Raw genomic sequence first — 23,708 nt, 5'->3', positions numbered from 1 at the left:
ATAAGGCTTATTTTTTGCTTGGGATGGTGGTGTTGGAACGTACATCCTAGTTTTGAATCCACCATCTTGTTGTAAAGTTGTTCTTGATAAAATCAATTAATTGTTGGTTGATTACTAATCAAAATATAGGGAAATTTATACTGCGCCACCCTATATTTAGATTAGCTTATGCAGAATAGTAGAATCAATCTTCATAGCAGTCTCATTAATCATATAGGCCGAATTTAATATTTTACACTTAAGGCTCCTGCAAGATCCGAATTTTTTTTTGAACGGTGCAATGAAAAAGTCAGGCACACACAATATTGAAATCAATAAAACAAAACATTTAATACAAGGTTATATGACAAGTACATAAATTTTAACTCCGAAAATAAGATAGTACAAATAACTTAGTTCTTCAGGTCAAAACATTCACATAGAATCAAACATCATATCTTCAGATACTAAATTCATAGTTCTCCTAATAATAAAAATTGTTCACACAGTTCAATACTTCAGAATTTCTTAGTAAATAAATTTACTGGTATCACTTAGTTGCACTCTATAATTTTACTCTTAGTCAGCAAGCACTTATTGTGTTATTAATGGCGGCAGTTATTACTTCAAGGGGAATTACTTTCAAACTTCTAACTTCGGCTAAATATCAGCAAAACGCCACAGTAAATGTTAGGATATTTGAGATGAAGCTATCACTTAAATCTTCACACTGAAATAAAATAAATTAGGACTGTTTTTACCGGGATAAATCCTTAGCACATAAGATTCAATGTGAGCACAATTCAAAACTATATTCACTTATTACTCCGATGCAACACTATTCAAAAGAATTCTTCACGGAGATAACTGAATTATTATTTATCGCACTACACAAATCTTGCCGGACTTGCTATAAGGCAGAATAATTATTCCAAGTTTACTACTGTATAACAAATTGAGTTGCACAATCCTTCTTCAAAGCGATATAGGAATACGTAGTAATTTTAGAACTTAGTGAAATTACTCTGAATTGCCCATTAATCTTCCGGCCTTTTGTTAATCCTATTACTGCCACCACTAACTTCACTCTTAGCTGCCTCTAAGTTTTCTCATCTCCATATTCTTCTCAGTGCTACTGTATGCTCCTGCCCTTCAGTGTCCTTGTTTACTTTCACCTCCCATTCATATACCTTGTTTCTTCCCACCTAAACTTGTTCCCTAGTCCAACTCATATTAATTGCTTGCTTCCAATTACTGCAGCTCGCGCGTTCTATTTTATTTCTTGTCTCCATAGCAACGAACAAAACGTAAACATAAGCATTACATAAGATTATACCTTTACACTCAGTAATGAAAAATAATAAAAAATATTATAGTTACTTAATTTTTCCTTCACTTTCATTTACAAATATAATAAATAAAACATACTACAGTTCAGATAAGGCACATAAAAGTTACATACATAGAATATCTTATAATATTACTGAAGGAATATAGCAATAAAATAAATGGTATTTTCTACAGAGTCCTTTCATTAACATAACATATATTAAAATTATATAATTAAATAACTGATAAAAATTCAAGGAAAATACATGAATAATAAATCTTAAAGCAAGGGACTAACAAATAATATTTAAATAAGTCTTGCTTAGGATATGGTAGATTATGTTAAATGTGAATGAAGAATAAAAACATACAAAATAATTTCATTCACAGTTTAACAAAGGCTTACCCTTTCACCGAAAAATTTTTCTTTTAAGAAAAATTTTTCACACAAGTGGAGGATTCAAATTTTACATTTCTTTCTTGAGGTCTTAAATAACTCCTAGTTTGAATAGAACTTGACTTGTTAACACAGTTTACAGTTTTGCTTCTCTCTGCATCTCTTCTTGGGTCCTGGCTAATTTTAGTACAAGGAAAGACTTGTTTCCTATTCCTATAGTGAGGTAGTGTTCTTTTAGAGCAGAAATCATGTTCTCTATTACTAGAATTGAGTCTTAGTTGTCTTACAACTTGGTGATTTGTTCCATGATGTAGTTTGATTACCTTGGCAGAATTAACTTCAACTGTTAGTTTATTTTTAATGTCAACTTCTGATTCAGGTTTGGGTACTATTTGTTGTGATGGTTCATCAGTGATAAGCTGTGTTTCAGGCTGATTGTGCACATCAGAATTAGTATTACTATCCTTCACAGTTGGTTCAGTCACAGATAGCTCTACCTTATCTGGAGTAATTTTTTTATTAGGTACACAAAACCTTTCCTTCTCTGTCTCTTTGTTCTATCATACATATAATTGCCACTTCTTCTGATACTTCTTTTCCTGTTCATTAGAGATATTTCTTTTCTAAAAAAATCACAGGAGAACTGATACCTTTCTAAGAAATTTGTCCCTAGTATAATGTGGGAGCTTATGTTAGAGGTTGAGGGGATAACAAGCAAATCTTGCCAGACACTTAGTTTAAATTCTGGTAGGTAGATTCTTGCACAAACCTTTTCATACGCTATGAAGTATGAGTCTGAAAGAGTAGTAATTCTTACAGGTTCTCTTAGTTTGTGTTTTATACTTTGGAGATAGTTCTTTCTAATAGTTGAAGCATTACATCCTGTATCTAATAAAATATCACACTTAGAACCTAGGATTTCTCCTCTAATTCTCATCAATTGTTCATTAGATCTTTGGTGTTTCTGCATTCTATTATATCCTCTGTGGGGTATGTGTCCAAACTTTGAATCCCAGTTTTTGTTAGAGTAATTTCTTTTGTTATGAAAACAATTTCTAGCAAGATGTCCAACTTTATTGCAACTATAGCATTTGGGAGGATCTCTATGTTCTCTCTCTATCTGAGGTTGAGAGACAATGGGTATCTGTTGTTTAAGATTTTGTAGTCCTAGTAACAACGCACTTAAATTTGCCGAAATAGGTTGATTTTGCCTTTCTACTTCCAATTTGTTTCCAGCTAATTTTTCACATATTAATGGTTGTACGGTGTTTTAACGAACTTTTTTGATGTTCATAATACCAATAAATGAACTTGTTTTTTCGTAATTTCTTATAGTTTGTGCTTTAAACTGTTAGTTATCTTATCCCCTGAAGGTGAAGATAACTAACAGTTATCTGATGACTAACGAAACTTGTCGGGTTTGTTTTTTTAGTACTTGTTTAGTTTTAAAAAAGTCTTTTTTAATAAAAATGTGGTCACAAAACCAGAATGATTTGGTAAAAGTACTTTATTCAATAAAGGTATCTGGACCTGCCTGTACAGTTATTAAAACAAGACATTTTATAAAATGATTCTCTCTCTCTCAAAAAAAATTATGTATTGCTATTATGATTGCATATGTCATTATGAAACATTCATGAATGTATTTGTTTTCACTAGGCACGTATTAAAGCTAGACCTTTGACTCATGCACCATTCATCCCTGCATATAAGAATGGCATTTGTCAGTCATCAGATACAGATTTGTACAACTCATCTCATCAACTCCAACATCCACAGCCACCTCAGGTCCCATACACATATACAAATGTCCCTTCAGATGCATATAGTAGTCAGCAGGTATGTCTTTTCACTTGAACCTTTTAGCTTAAAATCAATCACATTCCTTGTTTTGTTTTCAGAATGAGTAAGTGGTTGCTAAATTTTCATATTTGCAAATTTATATATATATATATTTTTTTTTTTTCTTTACTACTTTAATCCCAAAATTCTCTGTGTTCTGGAGAAATGTTTTCATTGGCTCTGTCATGGTTGATATTTACAATAAGGATTACTCTCAAAGCCAAAGTGTTAATAATGCGAGTTATAAGTGAAATGAATAATATTTGCATATATATGTTGGCAATTTACGTGATCAATCTTTCTATATCAGATACCTGAAATACCACATGCTGTACCCAAATGCCATATTCATGATGTCACATACATGGTATAACAGATTTCTGGAATGGCCTTGTACTTATGTAAGGAGTTAGGGCAAAATGTGACTGCATGTTTCAACATCTATGCAGTTACCTTGAGTCATATCTATTTGCCGCTTTCGATTAAAACCAAAAACAGAATTTGGAACAGTGCATCAACATGTTTCTGCCAAGTTATGCAAAAGCACCTTTAGACATATTAAGAATCATTTATGGTGATGTTACAGTCTTTTGTATTTAAAGGACATAAGAGGTTTAAAGTGGGATGGGGCGACATGAAAGGCGATGAAAAAAACTGAGTGACTACAGCCTTTCTGAACATGTGGAAAGAGTGGCTGTTGGTTCAGTCTGACAAATGATTAAAGGCAGAAGAATTAGATTTAGACAGAGAAACAGTGAGAAAGATTTTTTATGGATGATTTTGCAATGAGAAACATTTCTGCAAAGATGGTTCAATAAATTCTGAGTGAAGATTGAAAGCAGTGGAAGCTTGATGTTTGTTCTGATCCTCCTTCACAATTAGCTGTTTCTAATTATTATTACTAGTGATGAAACATGCTTTCAGAATGACCCCCAGAAACAAAATGCCAAATCATGCAATGGAAAAAGTCTTCAAGACTGAAAAATGCAGATAAAGATGATGCTTCTTTGTTTTTCAATCATAAGAGCATAGTTCACTTTAAATTCATTAAACTAGTACAAACTGCAAAGCAATGTTGTTTAGAAGAGCTGGCAAGGTTATGTGAAGCTCTTTTTAAGAAGAGACCCGAACTTTAACTGAACAATTGGATAATTCATAATGACTGTGCTTCTGCACATGATGCAATAGCTATATGTGAGTCTCTGGCTTTAAAAAAAAAAAAAAAAAATAGTCACAAAATTGGACAATTCTTCTCTATTTATCAGACTTAATCTTCATTCCCAAAACTGAAGAATGTCTTGAAAGGATATGGTGACAGTAACAAAAAGCATTCCAAAAAAGAGAAGTTCTAGAAATGTTTTGTGAGAGTGCCCATAAAAGTTTATGAACTTCGAATGAATTTCTATTGGCATTAAACCCTTCTACAAAGAATTTTATAACTGCACGATACTCAATTTTATCCGTTTCAAGGGATATAGAACACTTTTGCTTCAGACAGCTGTATAAAACAAGCTACTTGATAGAATGACTTCCAATTTCACATGGATGCTTATGTACCAACTTAAAAAAAAAAAAATCTTGCCAATAGTGTTGACCATAGATGGCAAGGCCAAGAACTTTTCACACCACCCTCTTATAGCATGGAAGGAGGATTTTGGTGGAAAGGAGACATTGAACTGATCAAAAATGGGTCTTTAATTTAGAAGGTATTTTAATGAGTTTTTGAGCAATATTTTGTTGTAAACAATATATATATTGATGTGTTAAGCTGTTGAATCAAGTGCTGAAATTTTCTGTTAGCAGTCATATACTAACACAACTTTGCTAGTGAAAAAAAGCATTAAATTTAGCTTCAACTCATGGCACTTACAACTATTTTGTACACTCAGAAAAATGATGTATACAGTAGCCATACAACCCATCCAAAGGAGTTTATAAGGCCTTCCCCATACATAGAACTTTTCAAACTTCCATATAAAGAGGGTAGAAGTCTCAGACAGGAGGTGAAATTCTGTCTCCCACCTTAAAGATAAGGTAAGCTTTTAGTTTATTTGCTTACTTCATCAAAAATGCTTGCTTAGAATATGAGTTAATATTGAAATAGGTTTAGTCAACAATAACTGCAAACTAATTACATGCAAAAATAACTAAAATTTTTAGTGTTTCTTTTAATGTAATTCCCATATATACAAAAGGTTGTAAAACTATAGTACATTAGTAACATGGATGGGACTAAGATTTAATTTTTACTTTTTATAACATAAAAAGGATGAAGATGGCTTCATTTATTTCAACTGTGAAATTATTTTTAATTAACAGCAGAAGCAAGTTATGCTCTTAAGGTTTTATTTTTGCTACAAGCGAATACCATCACAGTTTACTTATGTTCTGTTCACTGTGCTTACATAATTATTCCTTTACTAGAGACTCCTACTTCTGAAACTTTTGCCCACTATATCCATTTGACATCTATGAAGGTACACACAGACATGTTAAATTGTCTTCATGGTGGAAAACAAAGCAATAATGCTTCAGTGATGTTCTTTATGATTTCTCTAGTTTGATTATGCCGATTTATTTTATTTCTATTCAGTAAGCACTGTGGATTACTTTTTTTTCCATACAAACTGTATATTACTATTAGAACAGTATGCTAAATTTTCGTGGTTGTATAATGGGCAGTATAACTGGGAAAACTGTACAAATATTATGTGAGTAAGGAGTGAAAAATATTTTTTGCATGGAGGATAATGAACAAGTGGAATGCATTCAAGATAAGGTATGACAGTCATTGTGGTTTGTGATTCTGCAAAGAGTCTTCATTAAATGGCTTACCAAAAATTCTACACTGGCCTACCAGATATTTGGTAGGCCAGTGTAGAAGTACTTTTTGTCTCACTCATACCTATAATTAACTTTCCATGCTGCTACAAGATTTAACGCATCATCCTTCTCAAAAAATAGGCATCTCAAATCTTTGCTTATTAGAGGGCACGTGTTATCCATTCGAATTCCCAAGTTTTCCAACGAGAGTTGAACACCATTCAATACATGCTACGGAATGGTTTCATCTCAAGGAAGTTAAAACACAACTGAACACTTACAAACTCATCCCCAAGAACCCTAAACTTCATGTTGGAGGTTTAATGAAGTACTGACAGTACTAAGAAAGAATTAAAAACTGTGTTCTCTATGTGGCCCAGACACAGACTCCTTCCTCTGTCACCTCAATAGTCTACCCTTCCTACACATCTTAGTGACACACCTTCCGGATGGTAACTTCTCCTTCACACTATACAGAAAATCCACTCACACAGGAAGATACATTAACAAACTTTCCCACCACCACCATCCCTCTCAACAATATGGCATCGTTAAAATTAACCCTACAATCTTTGTTCCAGTGGAATCACTTTCAACAGAACTCAATCATATGCATAACACTTTTCTATTAAGCAGGTACAGTGCTTACAGAATTAACCATCACTATCCTCTGTGTCCAGTGTAAATTGAGATAAGTAGCTAGGTTTTTAAAAACATATCTTTACAGAGTTTTCTACCCTTATCTGTTCTGCCAGTGATCATCTTCCTCCTCTTTCGGTGCCTAAAATATATAAAGTATTCTGTTCTGCAAGTTGGCTTACTTCTGACAGAGAAGTAGATCAGCCACCATTCATTTAGATGAATACAAAACTTACATCTGCAATCATGACTATGGTCAATCTGGTCTTGCGGACCATGTATTGGATATACCACTCAAAGGATCTTCTGGAAGAAAACCCATCATGCTCCACCACAGTAAATTTAGACAAGACTATTTTTGGAATCTGCAGTGGCACTCCAAAATCAACCAAAGTTAAACAAATACAGTTGCAACCCAAAATTTGGGGAACATTAATCATCAGAGGTTCCACATCCTAGTCCATCTACAAACACCCATAGAGGGTGCACCACTTAGATAGGATTTTAATTATCACAGCCACATGTGTCATTAAGTATTGTGTGATGTGTGTGTGTTACTCCCTGAAGATGTCTCAGTAACAGATGAAATATTGGACTCACCAAAATTAGTTTATAATTCTTTCTTAGTGCTATTAATACTCCATTACACCTCCAACATGATGTCCTCCCGCGCTTCTACACTGTGCAAACTTAAATCGGAATGTGTGCCTCTGTATTGCTAAGATTTGGTAATCTCATCCTCATAAGTGGCATGCAATAGTGTTTCTCTTCTCTTCGCCTTTTTTTAATATATAATAATCTGTCATTCAATTATATAAATTTTGTTAATACTTATTTCAAATCACTTATTAATGTTGGCTCTGTGGTCTTATTTTGTAACCACCTGTTATCAGGTGGTATGTGGCTCAGCTCTGTAAATAGAATTAACAATCTTTGTTCTAGTTTCACCTTGTGATTATGCTGATGCACTGATGATGGCCAGTTAGTTTCTGCTCAAAATATTTGCAATAATAAAAAGTATTATTTATTCTTGTGTGTCGAATGAACTTTGTCACAAGTGTCATTTAAAAACTTGTCTATATTAGAGTTCTGTTCACGAATCACATTCTCTGATATCAGTCTACTCAGCCCTCGTGCTCTCTGTTACATATTGCCTAAGATAGTTGGTCCCTCAAGAACTCAAAATTTTGCTTATTTGCTGATGTTATCTCCATATTCCAGTAAATATTATTTAAATATAATTAAAATTACTTATACTTGCCCTTGCTTAAGTTAATTTGCCTATGGTTCTTTGTTTCCATCCTCCACATTCCTTGGCTTATAGCAGCATTCAATTAAAATATATCATCCTCCACCTTCAAAACCACTCACTATTTTCTCCTTGTATCTCAATCTTATGCAAATAGTTCTATCAGCAGTACCCCCTCCCTGCTGTCACTTTTTGCCCTTCTCATGAAAAACATTATACCTTCATTTCTGTTTCCACTTGGATATCATTCTCTTCCAACTATGTTTCACTTATTCTAATTATTTTGAGGGAAAATAAACACAACCAATGCAGCAATATCAGCTCCCTTGTTTTTGATACTCCTGGCATATGTAAATAAGCAGTTTGTCTTTAATAACTCTTTACCTCTGCAGGTTTTATTTCTTCAGACTCAGCTACTCTCCATGCATCCCAGACTATCCCATTCCTGTGCTAACTATCCCAATATGTGCATTTATTTCTGCTTCCAGAATTCACTCTCCTTACCCCCCCCCAATCACCTTGACCCTTCCCTCATTTTCCAGTCCAGCTTGCATTCCTGTTCTCACATTCTCATTTCTCACTACTCTATTCTCCATTAACATACATTTAGACCTCATCTGTTCCAGTCTTTTGCTTGTTTGCATCACCTGTGACTCCTCTAATCTCCTGTTCACATCACTCATTATACTTCCTACTAATAAGTCTTTAGTTGATTCACATGAAATGGTTAAATGCAATCCAGCTCTTGTATGGTTTCAATTGCCCCTTGAATGCATTCTACACATCCACAAACTGCATCCCTTTTTAACTCGGACAGTTCTGCTAGCATACCATTCAACTCTTGCTTTTTGGCAGTCATACTCTTTCATATCATCAACTACTCTTGCTTTTGCTACATCAGTTATGCTCCAACTCTCACAATCAAGCTTGCTTTTACTCTGTCTCCTTATTTTCACATATGCTCTGAATTCATAATTCAGATACCTCCTGTCTGATACCATTCTTAGTCATGCTCCTCGCTGCCTTCTGCCTTTTATCTAATTTTCATTCTCCATTCTCATCTTATTTAATACTTTACAGTCTATTAATATTCCACTTTCTGCAGAGATATATCCTCTCACTTCTCTTGTTCATTCTCTCAACAAACATATCTTTCTATGTTTCTCCATCCATACTACACACATCTTTGAAAAATCTACACTGTTCACTACCATTTTTGCCTTCATGTATAACACAAAAATTGCAACAACCTCAACAACTGCTATGCATTAAATTTCAGCTGTCATTAATAAATTTTCACTGACGTGCACAATTTTTTGCTAGAAAATATACCTTGGCTTGGGAATTTCTGACAGCACCACTACAAAGGTTTACAACACTTCATAGTGAGTAGTATAAACTTAATTTAAAATTGGAGTTTTTCTTGTAACTTATCTATGAATTTCAACTTATCTAAAAATTGTAGCAACTAAATTGCACGGTTCAACCAATTTTAACTAAATGTGGAATATTACTATATTGCTGAAGGCAGCATAAACCAAATTTCAGCATGATCAAATTAAAAGGGTGTGAGAGTTCTCCTTGTCTTATTCCCCACACATTCAAATGGCTTACTTTAAAAGTATTGAAAAGTAGATTGCTTAATTAATGCAGTTATTGAAAAAGTGAAATAATGTTAGTTAAATAACAGCTTAGTTGATGGCAACCTGCTTTTTTTCCCAGTACTTACCATTTCGGGATGATTATCTGAGAGAGAGAAAAAAAATCTTCATTCTTTAATTAGTAGTATTTAGTAATAATTTTTTACTGTTATAATATATTTGGATATTTTTATGAAAAATAGATCTGTTAACTATCCTGAGTATAACTGCTGTATTTCAGGTTTGTCCTCCATTTTATCCGCCTTCCATGTTGCAAGCTTGGGCTCCTACCACTCCAACCTGTGTTGATTTGGGAACAGTGAGTATTTTTCTAACTTGGCTTTTTACTTTGTTTTATGAAATATTGGGGGGGGGGGATTCAATAGCTTATGAAATTTCTAATTACACATTTACACATCAAACTTTTACATTTATGAAGCTAAACCACACAACTTATTTTCTAATAATTAAACAAGATTAGCTAATATATAAAAAAAAAAAAATTAATAGTAGCTTGTTTACTTGTACTGATGCTTATGCCACACATCACTTGGTCTGAAATAATACCCATTGGTAACTAGTGAAGAGAAAAAGAATAAAGAATTTTTTTATTTGTAAAAAGTAAGATGTAGAATTTTTCAACGTGTGTTATCAGATATAGTCACATGTATGGAACCTAACATGAATATGGAAATGTATTATCATATCCTATATGCCCCACGAGATAACAGGAATTTGATACTTCCTTGGAAAGATTGTGCATTTTTGAAAAAACAGTTTTTTCGAAAAAGCCAAACTCTTCAAAAAAATTAAAAAATTCTTGAGTGTTTCACTACTTTTAGTAAAATAGGCACTTTGTGTATTCTCATGTTTTTCACAGGGGACTATTCTGGGGAGGGGGAGGTTGCATGTTTTTCACAGGGGACTACTCTGAGGAGGGGGGGGGGGTGCATCTTATTTTCATGAACTTTTCTGAACTTAAACAGTTTTCATTCAGTTTGAGCATAGATAAAACTCACTAGTTTACTTGAAGATAAATCTACCATTTTTCTAATCTTCATGACAATGACCCTTCATTTTACCACTGTTGCATGTCAACGGACTTTGGTAGAACACTAACTGTATTTCGATTATCAACTGCAAGTTCTGATAATTGAAGGGTCAGATAAATAGTGATTACTCTATTATATTATGAATGTGGTCTTGAAAGCAGTCAATTTCTGTTTAAAAGCTACTAAAATAAAGCTTTTTGATAGTGATGTGAAACATTAAAATTTATTTACAGACTATTTCTCATATTTTGCTGTGGTCAAATGCGCACACCCACCAAAAGATATCAGAAAAATTGAAGTTGGTTTAGCTTTGAATTCAGATTTGCTGCAGGCAAGGTTTACATCGTCAAATTCCTGACATGTACCCTCAAGGAGGTGTACAGGATATGATAGTACTACATGAAAAATTTACATCATCACTAATTTCCTATCTACAATTTTCCTCCAAATCAGTCTGTTACTTAAGATTCCAACATTATCAGATCTTATATTTCTATCATCTAAGGCACTTTGTACCGTATCAGTGCACCTATATCATGGTCTTCCTCTGGGTCGTTTTCCTGCCAACCTGGCAGAGAACACTTGTTTTGCTAATCTATTCTCGTCCATTCTGTTTAAGTGACCATACCACCTGATATTAGCTCTGATAATGCATTCCTGGATGCTGACAATGTCAAATTCTTTTTTAATATCCTCGTTTTTAATATGATATTGCCATTGATGCCATCTGTTCACACCTCTAATCTTCCTCAAGACTCTCATATCTGCGGTCTTTAGTCTTTGGTCAAGTGTTTTACTTCTTACCCAGCTCTCAGATCCAAAAGTTAAAACTGGTTTAAACACTGTCTTGTATATAGCTAATTTAGTGTTCCAACTAATTTCTCTCTTATTCCATATGAATTTATTCAATTGACTTCCCACCATACCAGCTTTGTTGATTCTGTTGTCTATTTCCATATTTAATTTACCATCTTCACTAAAAATTGTACCTAAGTAGTTGAAAAGTTTTACTTGTTCCACAGGTTATCCGTTCAAAACACAGTTGACATTTTCAACGATTATACCTATTTTCATTGTCTTTGTCTTTTTATTGCTGACCTTCATACCATATCTATTACAACAGTTATTCAATTTAGTCAGTAAATCTTGCAAACTTGTAGTGCAGGAGTATCAAACTCAATTGGACCGTGGGCCATTTGCTATAAAAGTGTGTATCAAGTGGGCTGCAAAAAATTTTCATCTAAAAAAAACTTCACTAATTAGAATCAAAGGGAAGTGAAAGAATGAGTATAAATAAATGGGAAAATTAACAATAAAAATTTTATTTATTCTAAGTTATTACAAGACATATAAAATAATAGTATAATGATTATGACAACTAAAAAAAAAAAAAATATTTTTATTATATTTATATTACGAGAATAAAAAGCATTAGCTGAATTTTTTTAAATTAATATTTACATTAGATGCATTTAAACCAAATTAAACCGAAATTAATTTTATTATTGCTTTGCATTTGAGTTTGTGGGCGCACTCACACACACATCTAACTAAAAACATTAGTTTCAGTTAGATACTGTGTTTGCTGGTGCAACATATGGTTTTGCTTGAGTCTAAACGGCATGGTTAATGTGGGATCACACATGCAATTAATTAGTTAGTGCTGTGTTTATCCCAGTTGTCTCTAATTGCACTAAAGAAATTACACATGTTGAGAAATATATTACGCAGACAGCTAATGTCTCTGTACTTTATTCAGTGGTACAAAAACTACTTGTTTTCTTGCATCCGCAATATAGTTGGGGAGTGCATGCTGTTTACCGCAGGGAGCGAGTTATCGCCCTAACTTGAAAGTGGTTAAACTTTATTTTTGTGCAATGTATATGCCAAACCAAAGGGAATTTCTGGGGAGTAGTTGTACAACTGTGATGAGACCGGTTTAAATTATAAGATGCTCCCTGCAAAAACGCTTGCATCAAAAAAAGAAGCCGCTGCACCAGGATACAAGAAAAGCAAGGAACGAGTCACCATCTTGGCTTGCAGTAATGCAACTGGCAACCACAAGCTTAGGCTTACGTTAATAGAAAATTCAAAGAAACCTAGAGCTTTTAAAAAACTGAAAAATCAGCAATCACTACCCGTATATTACACACATCAAAAGAAAGCATGGATGAATTCAGAATTCGTAACGACTGTAGTAAAACATTTGAAAGACAACAATTTGCCGAGAAAAGTTGTGCTACTTCTTGACAAGGCACCTTCGCACCCTACCAATGACGAACTCACAGATGGAGACATCAAAGCTTTATTTTTACCACCCAATGTGACTGCTGTTTGTCAGCCGATGGACCAGGGCGTCCTTGAAATGCTAAAGAAAAAGTATCGTCGGTATCTTCTCAGTTCGTTGATATCAGTCATTGATAATAATGAAGACTGTGTAACCACTCTGAAAAAGGTTGACTTGCTAGATGTCATAAGGTGGTTGGCTGAAGCATGGGAAGAGATTCGAAACATATCACTTGTAAAGTCTTGGAAAATTCTTTTGGACCATGAAGGTGGACATTTCAACCTTGAATGTGTGAAACCGAAGTGGATGATGAAAACGATAAACTTGTTTCGTTGCTCAAAAATGTACCGAGCTGTGAGATGTCAATGCAGAGGACATTACAGAATGGATGTCAAACGACAAAGTTGATGAAATAACTGACAACGATATTGTGGAAATGGTGACACAAGGGGAAGAAGAAGAGGAGGAGGCATCCTTAGATGACAGGAAAAATCTCATCCCACATTTGGAAGGGTTCAAGACGATTGAGGCAGCACTGCAGTACATTAGTGAGCAGGAGGAAGCGACACCAGCTGATACCATCTGCTTGCGTAAGTGGAGGGACATTGCGTCATGGAAGAGGGCTAAAAGGGTGAAGCAGTCATCTATCAAGGACTTTTTCAAAAACTAAGTTTTGACTCTTTCATCTTAGGCCTACCTTTTCACATTTGTGTGAAAAGGTAGGCCTAGAACTCTGGCCTATCCGGCTTTTGTGTTATTCAGCCTGCCCTTTCACCACATTAGGCTGGATAGTCGATAGTCTACTGAATAAGTAATCTATGTAATCCAGAAACATCAGTTTAAATAAAAATAAAGTATAAATTAATGTGATTGTGCTTGTTTAGCCAAGCTGACTTACCAGGAACTTTCTGTACACTTTCTTCTTTCCTTCTCTGTTTCTTTATCTTCCTGAGTCAACCATGGAGCTCTCTCCTTGTAAATAACCTAACCATATGTCTCTCTGGCTGAACAATATTTTCTTCAGGATTTGGTTCTTGTTTTTAAACCATTTAATATTTTCTTAAACGATTGCATATTTGAGTCTACAGTTCACCTCTGAAAGCTGCTCAATTCTTTGTTTTAAAACTTTCTTGCACACTTCAATAAAATATTCAATTTAAAAATGCTTAAAACTAAATGGCAATCACTTCTAGTTTCAAATCCTCTGTATACTTGTTTTTGTCCTGATCTAGTGGGGAAAACATCACTATATAGGAGAAAATGTCAAGGATGAATCTGAGTTATTAGAAATTGATAGTCTGGCTAAACAAGTTCAGACCATGTTGCACTTTATTTATTTATTGTTGCTGTTTAATAGGAAAGAGAATTTCTTTAGAAAAACCAGCATCTTGGAATTCAGTTAGTTTTTCTAGCAGTATAAAATTTTGTACATTTATGTGATTACTTGAAATTAAATAAAAACTGTGAAGTTCTAAGTGTTTTTTTTTTTTTTCCTATTAATATTTTCATTGCAGTCAGATAATTTGCTATTTTTGAATGTTATCACATAAATCATTAAAGAATAATGATTTTTCTGTTTATATATTATGTATATAGGTATTTTCCATGAATGGTCTTTCTCCACAAGCAGCATACAGACCTGTAAATAATAATGGCCGTCATAATTATGCACCTCGGGAAAGGTAGGTATCTCATTTAAGTAGTCTTCAATTAGAACAGATTTATTATAATTAAAGTCTTTATGTAGTCCCATTACAATATAGTCAGCAAGTATTCAGCTTTCTTTATATGTGTGAACTCCACTTGCATTTGTATTCTCTTATGGTCATCTGTTATTTTACCTTTTAATTTGCATGGTATCTGCTTGCAACTGGTCAGCCAGTTAACCACTTGGCTAGTTATGATTTCCATGTGTATCATGCATTCACATTTCAACATTGTGAATGTGAAATCTTCCTCAGATAGTATTGTTCAAATTATGATGCAAAGTACAAGTCATTCTTACCTCCTTTACTGAGTGTAAACATGTTCAGGGAAGTTGTTTAGAGGAATTAGAAAAGGAAACCAATAAACACAAATATAGTTTTAATTGCATACTTTAGATTTCTTTGTATGTTTGCTGGTGGGGAGGGGAACTGCTGATATTCAGATACTTCCTCATTTATTATAAAATTTGAGAATTTTACAGCTAAACAGGAATCTTTGCAGATGTGAAATTAATGTCACAGTTGTAATAAGATCTACTAATTTTGCTATTTTGGGGGGGGGGGGGGGATTTTCTTCTATTTTAAAAATTATCCCTAATGCTTATTTGAAAGGTCATCAGAATTGTAAAAACAGTGACATTTTCACAGTTCACTTGAATTTTTTATGTCAGTCAAGTTCATGTCAGATTTAGTATATATTCTATACATAAATTTTCTTATTTTCAAAACTTTTAATCTTTCTCAGGATAATTTACTAATACTCTTATATAACAAAACACGAATGCTTAAAGGAAACGTGGATAATTTAATCTCAAATATTTTCAGGAGTTTCATGTTCAAAATAATATAAAGAAGAATTTGTAATATTAATCCAAATTCAAAATATAAAGATTCAGTTATTTGTTTGCTCATAAATGCTTATCATCCAGTGGTATAACTAAACTTAGTCCCTCCTTATGGGAAAAATACATGGTACTAAAGGTAATTTTATTTATTCATTTATTTTTTTAATTGATTCTTATTAAGTATAAGATTTAAAAAAATCCTTTCTTTCATTGTTGCATGGTGATCAGCATTCATTATTAAAAAAATTAAGGTGGCAACTACCATGATATAATAATAATGTTGATTCAATATAAACCAAAATAATTACCTGAAATTTTGGTCTTCATTTCAAGGTTATCTGTAGAGTGTGTGTATATATACAGTCAAACCATGGTACTAACGAAATTTTTTCACTATATCAGTGATGAGTTAAATCTATCTCCTTTTTAATTTGCAATGACTTGATAAAAAAATAGGTTGATAAAAACAGATATTAGACAGAAAAAAAAAATTACATACCTAGATATTATTTGTATGAATATGCTTGTATAAACTACACGTAAAATTAAAAACAATTTATTTGTCTACTTTTTTTTTATCAGTACCTGTCATATTTGTGAATACATGTACCATTAAATTAGTTTTTTTTTTTCCCTAACATGTTTTCCTCCTTTGAATTTGAATGTATTGACAGGTGTCAAATTATTTAAATTTTTGTTGCCATTGTAGATGTCCTTGGCATTAATATTTTCTGATATTTGTGTGTACACGGTTAAATCAATTCATCTGTCTATCAGATCTGCAGATCGAGATTCCCCACTATTGTATAAGCGATGCCATGTCAGTTTTTAAATCGATCTAGCCAAATGTTACACAAAATCGTTCTCCAAATTCTTGAGCAAATTTTTCTGCTTGAGCTTTCAAAATTGGATGATCTATTGAGAATCCAGAACTTTGTATAGTGAACCATTGAAGCAATGCATCATTGATGTTTGTAAGCTCACACTTTGTAAATTTTTTTTGTTTTGTTTGTTATTTTTCAGTGCCGATATGTAAACATGTTTATTTTCCCATAATACTGATACTTGGAAGAGGACAAAACACCATTCAATATTTTTTTCACCACCACCACTTTAGACTTTTTTTGTGAATAATGGATGTGACTAGAAAAAGTCCCGTTTTTAAAAAATTATGACTAGCGTAGAACATGGTATTTACGAACTTGCACCAACCATGGCTATCAACATTTGATTCAATGCTGCTAGTATTCTAAGTAAATCAAAACATCATAAGAATAAGATTCTACCAAAAGAAATATCAGGATTTAGAAAGCTATATAAGAATAAACAAGTTGTTATAACTAAAGCCAATAAGGGTAATGCTGCTGTCATGAACTAAGAGTTCAACAGAAAATCAAATTCTTAGACTCTTCCACTTATAACATAGATTGGAATCCTACAAAATCCTAAAAGGAAAAAAGTGTACAATTTATTAAAAAAAGATGCATCTTGGTGTCCAAAGAAATTACCAAGAAACTTAAATCTTGTCATGTCCAACCATCCCGGATATATGGGGGTCTAACTAACTGCCTCATAGATCTAATAGAAAAGCTTAGGTGTTGAATGTTATTCCTAACTTACATTAATGCTTTTACAATGCCAAACGAACTAAATTATAAGCCAGTTAATAAACATCTTTTTTATGATATCATTCATTAGGTAGAGCCTCTGTAGCTCAGTTGGTATAGATGAATCCCTTTGGTCAGAAAGACCTGTGTTCGATTCCTGTCCATGACTTGGGGAACCTTTATGTGGTCTCTTTCGACTAAAGATGAGTTAGCCAGTCTCATATGGAGATAGGGGATTTTTTCCCCAAAAAACCAGAAACTCTGGTTTTTCGTCCCTCAGAATAGGCATATTAGTCCGTGAACACATTCACGGATCTATAGTCATAAAATACTTAATCCCTCATTAGGAGCGCTCAATCCATCCTAAGGGATTAGGAGAGGAAAGGGACACCCATACAAAATAAATTAATTCATTTGGTGTTGTAATACCGTTCAAATTGTATGAATAAGTGAATATTTAATTTCTGAATATATATATATATATATATATATATACGTGAATATATAATTTCAAATTCATAATTATGAATTTGAGTTAATTAGTTCCTTTTTTGCCATCAGAGGAACAATGGTTTTCTAATATCAGTTGCGATTCACTTATTTTATGGGTTATTTAGGGACAAATCAGTAATTTCGGCATTTTAACTCTTTTTTTTTTTTTTTTTTTATACTTTCCATCCCGCATTAGATGCATTCCAATTAAACCATATTGTGATAGGTTGAAAGGTATGAAAACCAATTCGAAATTCCTTATTTCCTTTATGCTTCTTTTGATTAATTTAATAGTTTTTAGTTATGGTGAAGTTTTGGATTGAAAATAAAATTTATCCATTTTCAGAGATGCTACTTTGTGTATAAATCATTCTATCCTAAATACCTTTTGAAAAAACCAGTGATACATTATTTATATCCATGAAAATGATGTGTTTAGATCTATTATTTGACTTGTAGAAATTGTTTATGTAGAGTACTGATGCTTGTGATATTTAAAAAAAAATTGACAACGCAGGTGCCTGTGTGTGTGTGTGTGTGTGTGTGTACCTATGAAGTATACAAAAAGAATATCTATGCACAATATGCATATAATTTGACAGAGGATCTATATTTTGTAATAACATAGATTTATTAAGGGACGATCATGTTTGAATAACTTGCCTTCATTATATAATTATATGCTTGAATTAGACAAGGAGACAGATACAGCATGATTTTTTGGACTCTGCTAAGGATATAGCATGAAAGGCTGTTACATAAGCTGGAGGATATGGATTTGGATTATAAACTATTACCTTGGATAAGAGGATGACTGGCTGTTAGTAAGGCTACAAACATTTGTTTCCTTCCATGACACAAATGTTTGTAGCCCGAATTAATCACATCCAAGTTTTTTAAAAAGTTCACTGTTTGTTCTAAATTAAGTTTTATTGTTTATTTTTATCTGTTAAAAATTATTCCATAGAATGAATGCTTCTAATGCTGGAGTCCCTCAAGGCTCTGTACTGTTACCCATTATTTTTCCTGCTCATAAATGATCTACAAATGGAGGGGGCAGTGATTCGCTATATGATGAAATTTGGTATACGACAGCGGTCTGGAACCTAATGAACCTAAAGCTATTCCTAATTAAGTTTTAAAAGAGGTATACCGTGAGTAGACATATCGATACAAAATTAATAACGGAAAAAACTCGTGTACAAAGATTATTTAATAGTATAATTTTCGCCTGTGTGTCACAGGCATTTTCAGTACATTAAGCTCAAATTAAATAACTGACAATTCCAAAAAGTGCCACCTAAGTAGCTGGTGTAAGATAACTAAAAAGGTCAATAACTTTCCTAAAAATAAAAAATAAAAATAAATTTTTAGGAAAGTTATTGACCTTTTTAGTTATCTTACACCAGCTACTTAGGTGGCGCTTTTTGGAATTGTTACTTATTATTTAATTTGAGCTTAATGTACTGAAAATGCCTGTCACACAGGCGAAAATTATACTATTAAATAATCTTTGTACGTGAGTTTTTTCCGTTATTAATTTTGTATCGATATTCCTAATTGCAAACTAGCATATTTAAATAGCTTCATTTCTTGGCGCTTTTTGTTTTTTTATTTTATTTAGAATTTTAGTTAATTCTTCAGATGCTATGGTTCCTAATTTGATGCTATTATGTTAGGAATATTAAAATCATTCTTTCCATAAGTTTCATAATTACTCCATTTCTTATTTACTTGTATCTGTCACTTAGTTCTTTAATTTCTAGTTTTTACATAATTATTCCAGTTTTTTTCTATGTAAGGTTTTAATTTCCCTTTTTGCTATGGCATTCTTTTATAATCTAGTTTGTTTTCAGTTGTATCAGAAGATAATTATTTTCTGTAAGCTTTAATTTTTCCCTTATTGTTTTCTGTTTGTTATAGTTTCTGATGTCCCTTTTCATGTACTCTTTTCCCCTCCTCCTCCTAGGCTGTTATTTGCTGTTTTCTTATGTTGCATTAGAAGATTAGAATTTATTAGACACAGATATAAATGAAAATAATGTTTTTCTTCCCAAAAGAAGTTTATTTTAAATAACTTGGGGTAGCCACTAGGTGGCAAAGAGATCGCTGTGAAAAGAAGTTTAAAAGTGTGCATGGCATTAACAATTATTTTTTTAAATATTGTTGTATGATAGTTGTGATCTGTAAGTGGTGTTCAGTGGCATTATAATTCTGTATTTATTAAATTTCTTTGTTTCTTGTGTGCAGCTTTGAGTGTGTGTAAGATGGTGTGAGCGACAAATGCAAGTGCCTTGGATTTTTCGAAAATAGTGACATGCCATGAATGCAGCATGTATGCTTGGGGAGAGATAAAGATATTTATGTGGAGAGGATAAATAGGAAAGATGAGTTTGGGTGTTTAAAAGTGTAGTATACTTATGGATTATTAGAAACCATTAAATGTAAATGGTAGCAGGCAGAAGATTGTGGATGTAACTACAGGAGTAAGTGGAGTTGACGGTATTGCTGAGTGCTTGAGTAGTAATGGTGACAGCCTGTGTAGATATTGGTAATTGGTACAAGAGGTGTTGAGTTAGTGGTGTTGAATGGTAAGATAGTGGACGTACAAGGTAGCGAAACTGCAATTTACATATTAGTTACTGAAAAACTAATTGAAAATATGAAAGTATTGGTAAAGATGGCCAAGAGATTAAATGTATGAGGAATGAACTGAGGAGAATTATAGTCTTGCATGGAAATGTGAGGAGGAATGGGATAAATGAAATATCCAATGATTTGAGAGTGGCAATGTACGGAGATTTGATAAGATGTGGTAAGTGAAAAGTTGTACATGGTCTGTTTTCTGGGAGGTAGAATCTGCAGGATGGTTGAAGCATTGGATAAGAGGAATATGTGAGCAAAAGAGTTGGTAGTGATATGAATGATTTGACAGTTAACAAGAAGAATGTTAAGGAAGAATGTCATGAGGCTGTTAGGGAGAGAGTGAAAGATAACAGTGTAGCAGGTGAGGTAGCCAGCATGTTGTCCAGGTATGATGATGATGATGAATTGAGAAGGCGAGTGAAGATTATGAATGGTATGCTAGCAGAGTTGTTTCAGGAGAAAGCAGTTCATTTTGTGATGTGTGTGGGATGAGTTTGAGGGGGTGGATAGAGCTGTATAAAAGAGATAGGCTGTGTTTGAATGGATTTGGTGTGAGTCAGTGGAGAAACTGTTGCTTTGTGAATGGGGAGGTGAGTGAAGAGTATAAGAGAAGGAACAGAGTGGACAGGAAAATGGGGGAAATGGGATAGGTTGGGGGGGGGGGCAGTTTGAAAAGTGATGATGGTTTTAGAAGTAGATGTGTGTGTGCAAGAAAGGATTAAGACAGTCAATGATATGGGGGTGACATTTAGGTCTGGGGAGGAGTGTAATATCAGTGATGATAGACAGGAATGGACAGGGGAGAGTGTAAAGGAATAGCGTCCAAGACGTGGGGTTAGCGGGACTTGTTATAGTAAGAAAAATGAGCTAGTATGTATGTTTACAAATGCTAGAAGTATTCAAAACAAGGAGAATGAAATTGTAGCATTTGATAGTTCATTTGCCCAAAAATTGTTGGTATTGAGACATGGTTGAATGAGGATGGCATTCTGACAGGAATAGAGACGGAGGATATGTAGTTGTTGAAGACGAAGCAAAAAAGGGAACAGTGTTATTGATGGCAGAGGAGTTGTGCCCATCTAGGGTGGTGATACTAGGAACAAATACTGATAATGGTTTTGCAGTAGTATGTGTGAAGTGGAAGTGAACAAGATGAAATGTTTAGTAGAGTGTTGCTGTAGACCTGGTAATGTGGAAGGCATTGAGAAGGAAATGTTTAGACAAATTGATCTAGCTAATAAGAAAAGGGTGGTCATTATGGGCGATTTCAGTTATGGTAATATATAGACTGGAATGATGAGACATCAGGAACCAAAGAGAATGAATTCTTGAGTTTTTAAGAGATATCTACCTTAAGCAGTATGTAACAGAGGCTACACATGGATCAAGGGTCTTGGATTTGATTATATCTTTTTTGCTTGGAGGGTTGTGAAACAGTGAAATGTGTTACCAGAGGTGGTTATGAATGCTTAGTCTGTGAATGAGTTTAAGGAAGTGTGACAGGTATTGTGAATAATAGTGTGTCACTGTAGGGTCTCCTGCGATGAGTCTTTTGACTCCATGGAGGCACTGTTATTATAATAATAATAATCTTATCACAAGATAAAGTGTCACATTTTCCTCCAGTTGGTGAAAGTGACCATGAAGTGATCACTTGGGTAGTTGCCAACCATATCAGGACTTTGTGGGAAAGGGTTATGTGGAATTATAAGTGGGTGATTATGGAAAACTTAGAAGGCAACTTGCATTGATATCATGGAATTGAGGAATTGCATAGGAAGGAAATCAGTGCTGCTTGGTCTCTACTCAGAAAGTATCTGCAGTGGCAGTGACTGAGTATGTTCCAAAAGTCAGGAGATTAAGTAAGGCTGGTGTAAAATGGTTGACTGAAGAGGTCAAGCATGCAATCTGGAAGAGGAAGGCATTGTGGAGGTGGCACAAGATGAGTGGAGATAATCAGTTACATGAGAAAGCAAGGTGACTCACTTAGTAACAGTAGCAAAAGTGTAGTATGAGCGTTATTTATCAAATGAGGCTAAAAGAAATCCTACGAAGATATGTGCCAGTAGAAGGAAGAATGATTATGGGAGGATGAGGATGTTGGTTATTGATAATGGAAGAATGATAAATGCTGAGGACGATATAGTAGAAGTATTTAATGAGCAGTTCATTAAAGTATTCCATCCTTGTGATTGAATCATAATGCAGAACTTAAGCAGTGGAATGGGAGAGGAACCAATGATGATGATGATGAGTGAGCAGGAGGTATATGAGGAATTGAGTAAACTTGATGTCAACAAGGCCATGGGACTTGATGGTATGTCACTGTATGTCTTGAGGGAATGTTCCAGGGAGTTAACAACAGCTTTAACTTACATTTTTAACACGAGTCTTAGATTAACCCAGGTTCCAAAGGAGTGGAAAGATGGCACCACTTCATAAAGGGGATGATAAGACTAAGGTTTTGAATTAGAGGTCAATCTGCTTGTCTGGAGTTGTGGTCAAGGTGTTGGTGAAGCTAGTGAGGACAAGGATTCAGAACCTAGTAGAGAGCAGTAGAATTCTCTTTAATGGACAGCATGTGTTTGCTCAAGGAATATTATGTTTTAGCAATCTGCTTACTTATTGTAACAAATATATTGGACAAGGAGGATACATATACAGTTATATATTTAGATTTTGCAAAAGCTTTCGATAAATTGCCACATAACAAACTAGTAATTAAATTATTTAAATTGGAATAGACGTGGCTGGATAGTAGATTAGTGTATTGGATTGGAGATTGACTGTCTGATGGTATCAGCAGGTTGTGTGTGTATGGGGGAGTAATATTTCAAAAGAGGAAAGTCGCCAATGACTGGGCCCCAGGATTCTGTTTTGGAGCCATTGTTTAATTTATTTGTAAATGACATTGGAAAGGGCTTAAATAGTGATATACAGTTCTTTGCAGATGATGCAAAGTTGGGGGAGTTATGAGAAATAGAGCAGATGTTGTAGTTTTGCAGAGGACCTAAGTAGACTGTCTAAATGGGCAAGTGTGTGGAGATGTCATTTTAATGTTGCAAAGTATAAGAATTTAAAATTTGGGAATCAAAGTGGGATGCAGAGTATAGGATTGGTAGGAATATTTTAGAAGTGGAGAAGATGAAAGTTTTGGGGGTTATGGTGGATAGGG

The 23,708-nt window shown here is 33.8% G+C and overlaps 1 protein-coding gene across 6 annotated transcripts in view; it reads left to right on the top strand.

Moving 5' to 3' along the window:
* Positions 1 to 23,708, top strand: part of LOC150093132 (uncharacterized) — a 423,272-nt gene that overhangs the window by 268,961 nt on the left and 130,603 nt on the right. For all 6 annotated transcript variants that reach the window (XM_090413312.1, XM_090413313.1, XM_090413316.1 and 3 more), the window contains 3 exons: positions 3,365 to 3,544; positions 10,140 to 10,217; positions 14,834 to 14,919. In XM_090413312.1, the coding sequence (XP_090269438.1) occupies positions 3,365 to 3,544; positions 10,140 to 10,217; positions 14,834 to 14,919 (344 nt within the window). The remainder of the gene's footprint in view (positions 1 to 3,364; positions 3,545 to 10,139; positions 10,218 to 14,833; positions 14,920 to 23,708) is intronic.

The sequence above is a fragment of the Typopeltis vanoorti genome, chromosome 24 (assembly GCF_054136105.1).
Source record: "Typopeltis vanoorti isolate ZY-2024b chromosome 24, IOZ_Tvanoo_1.0, whole genome shotgun sequence".
Classification (NCBI taxonomy): Eukaryota; Metazoa; Arthropoda; class Arachnida; order Uropygi; family Thelyphonidae; genus Typopeltis; species Typopeltis vanoorti.
Note: the sequence above shows the minus strand (reverse complement) of the source record. Positions and strands in the feature narration are given on the sequence as shown.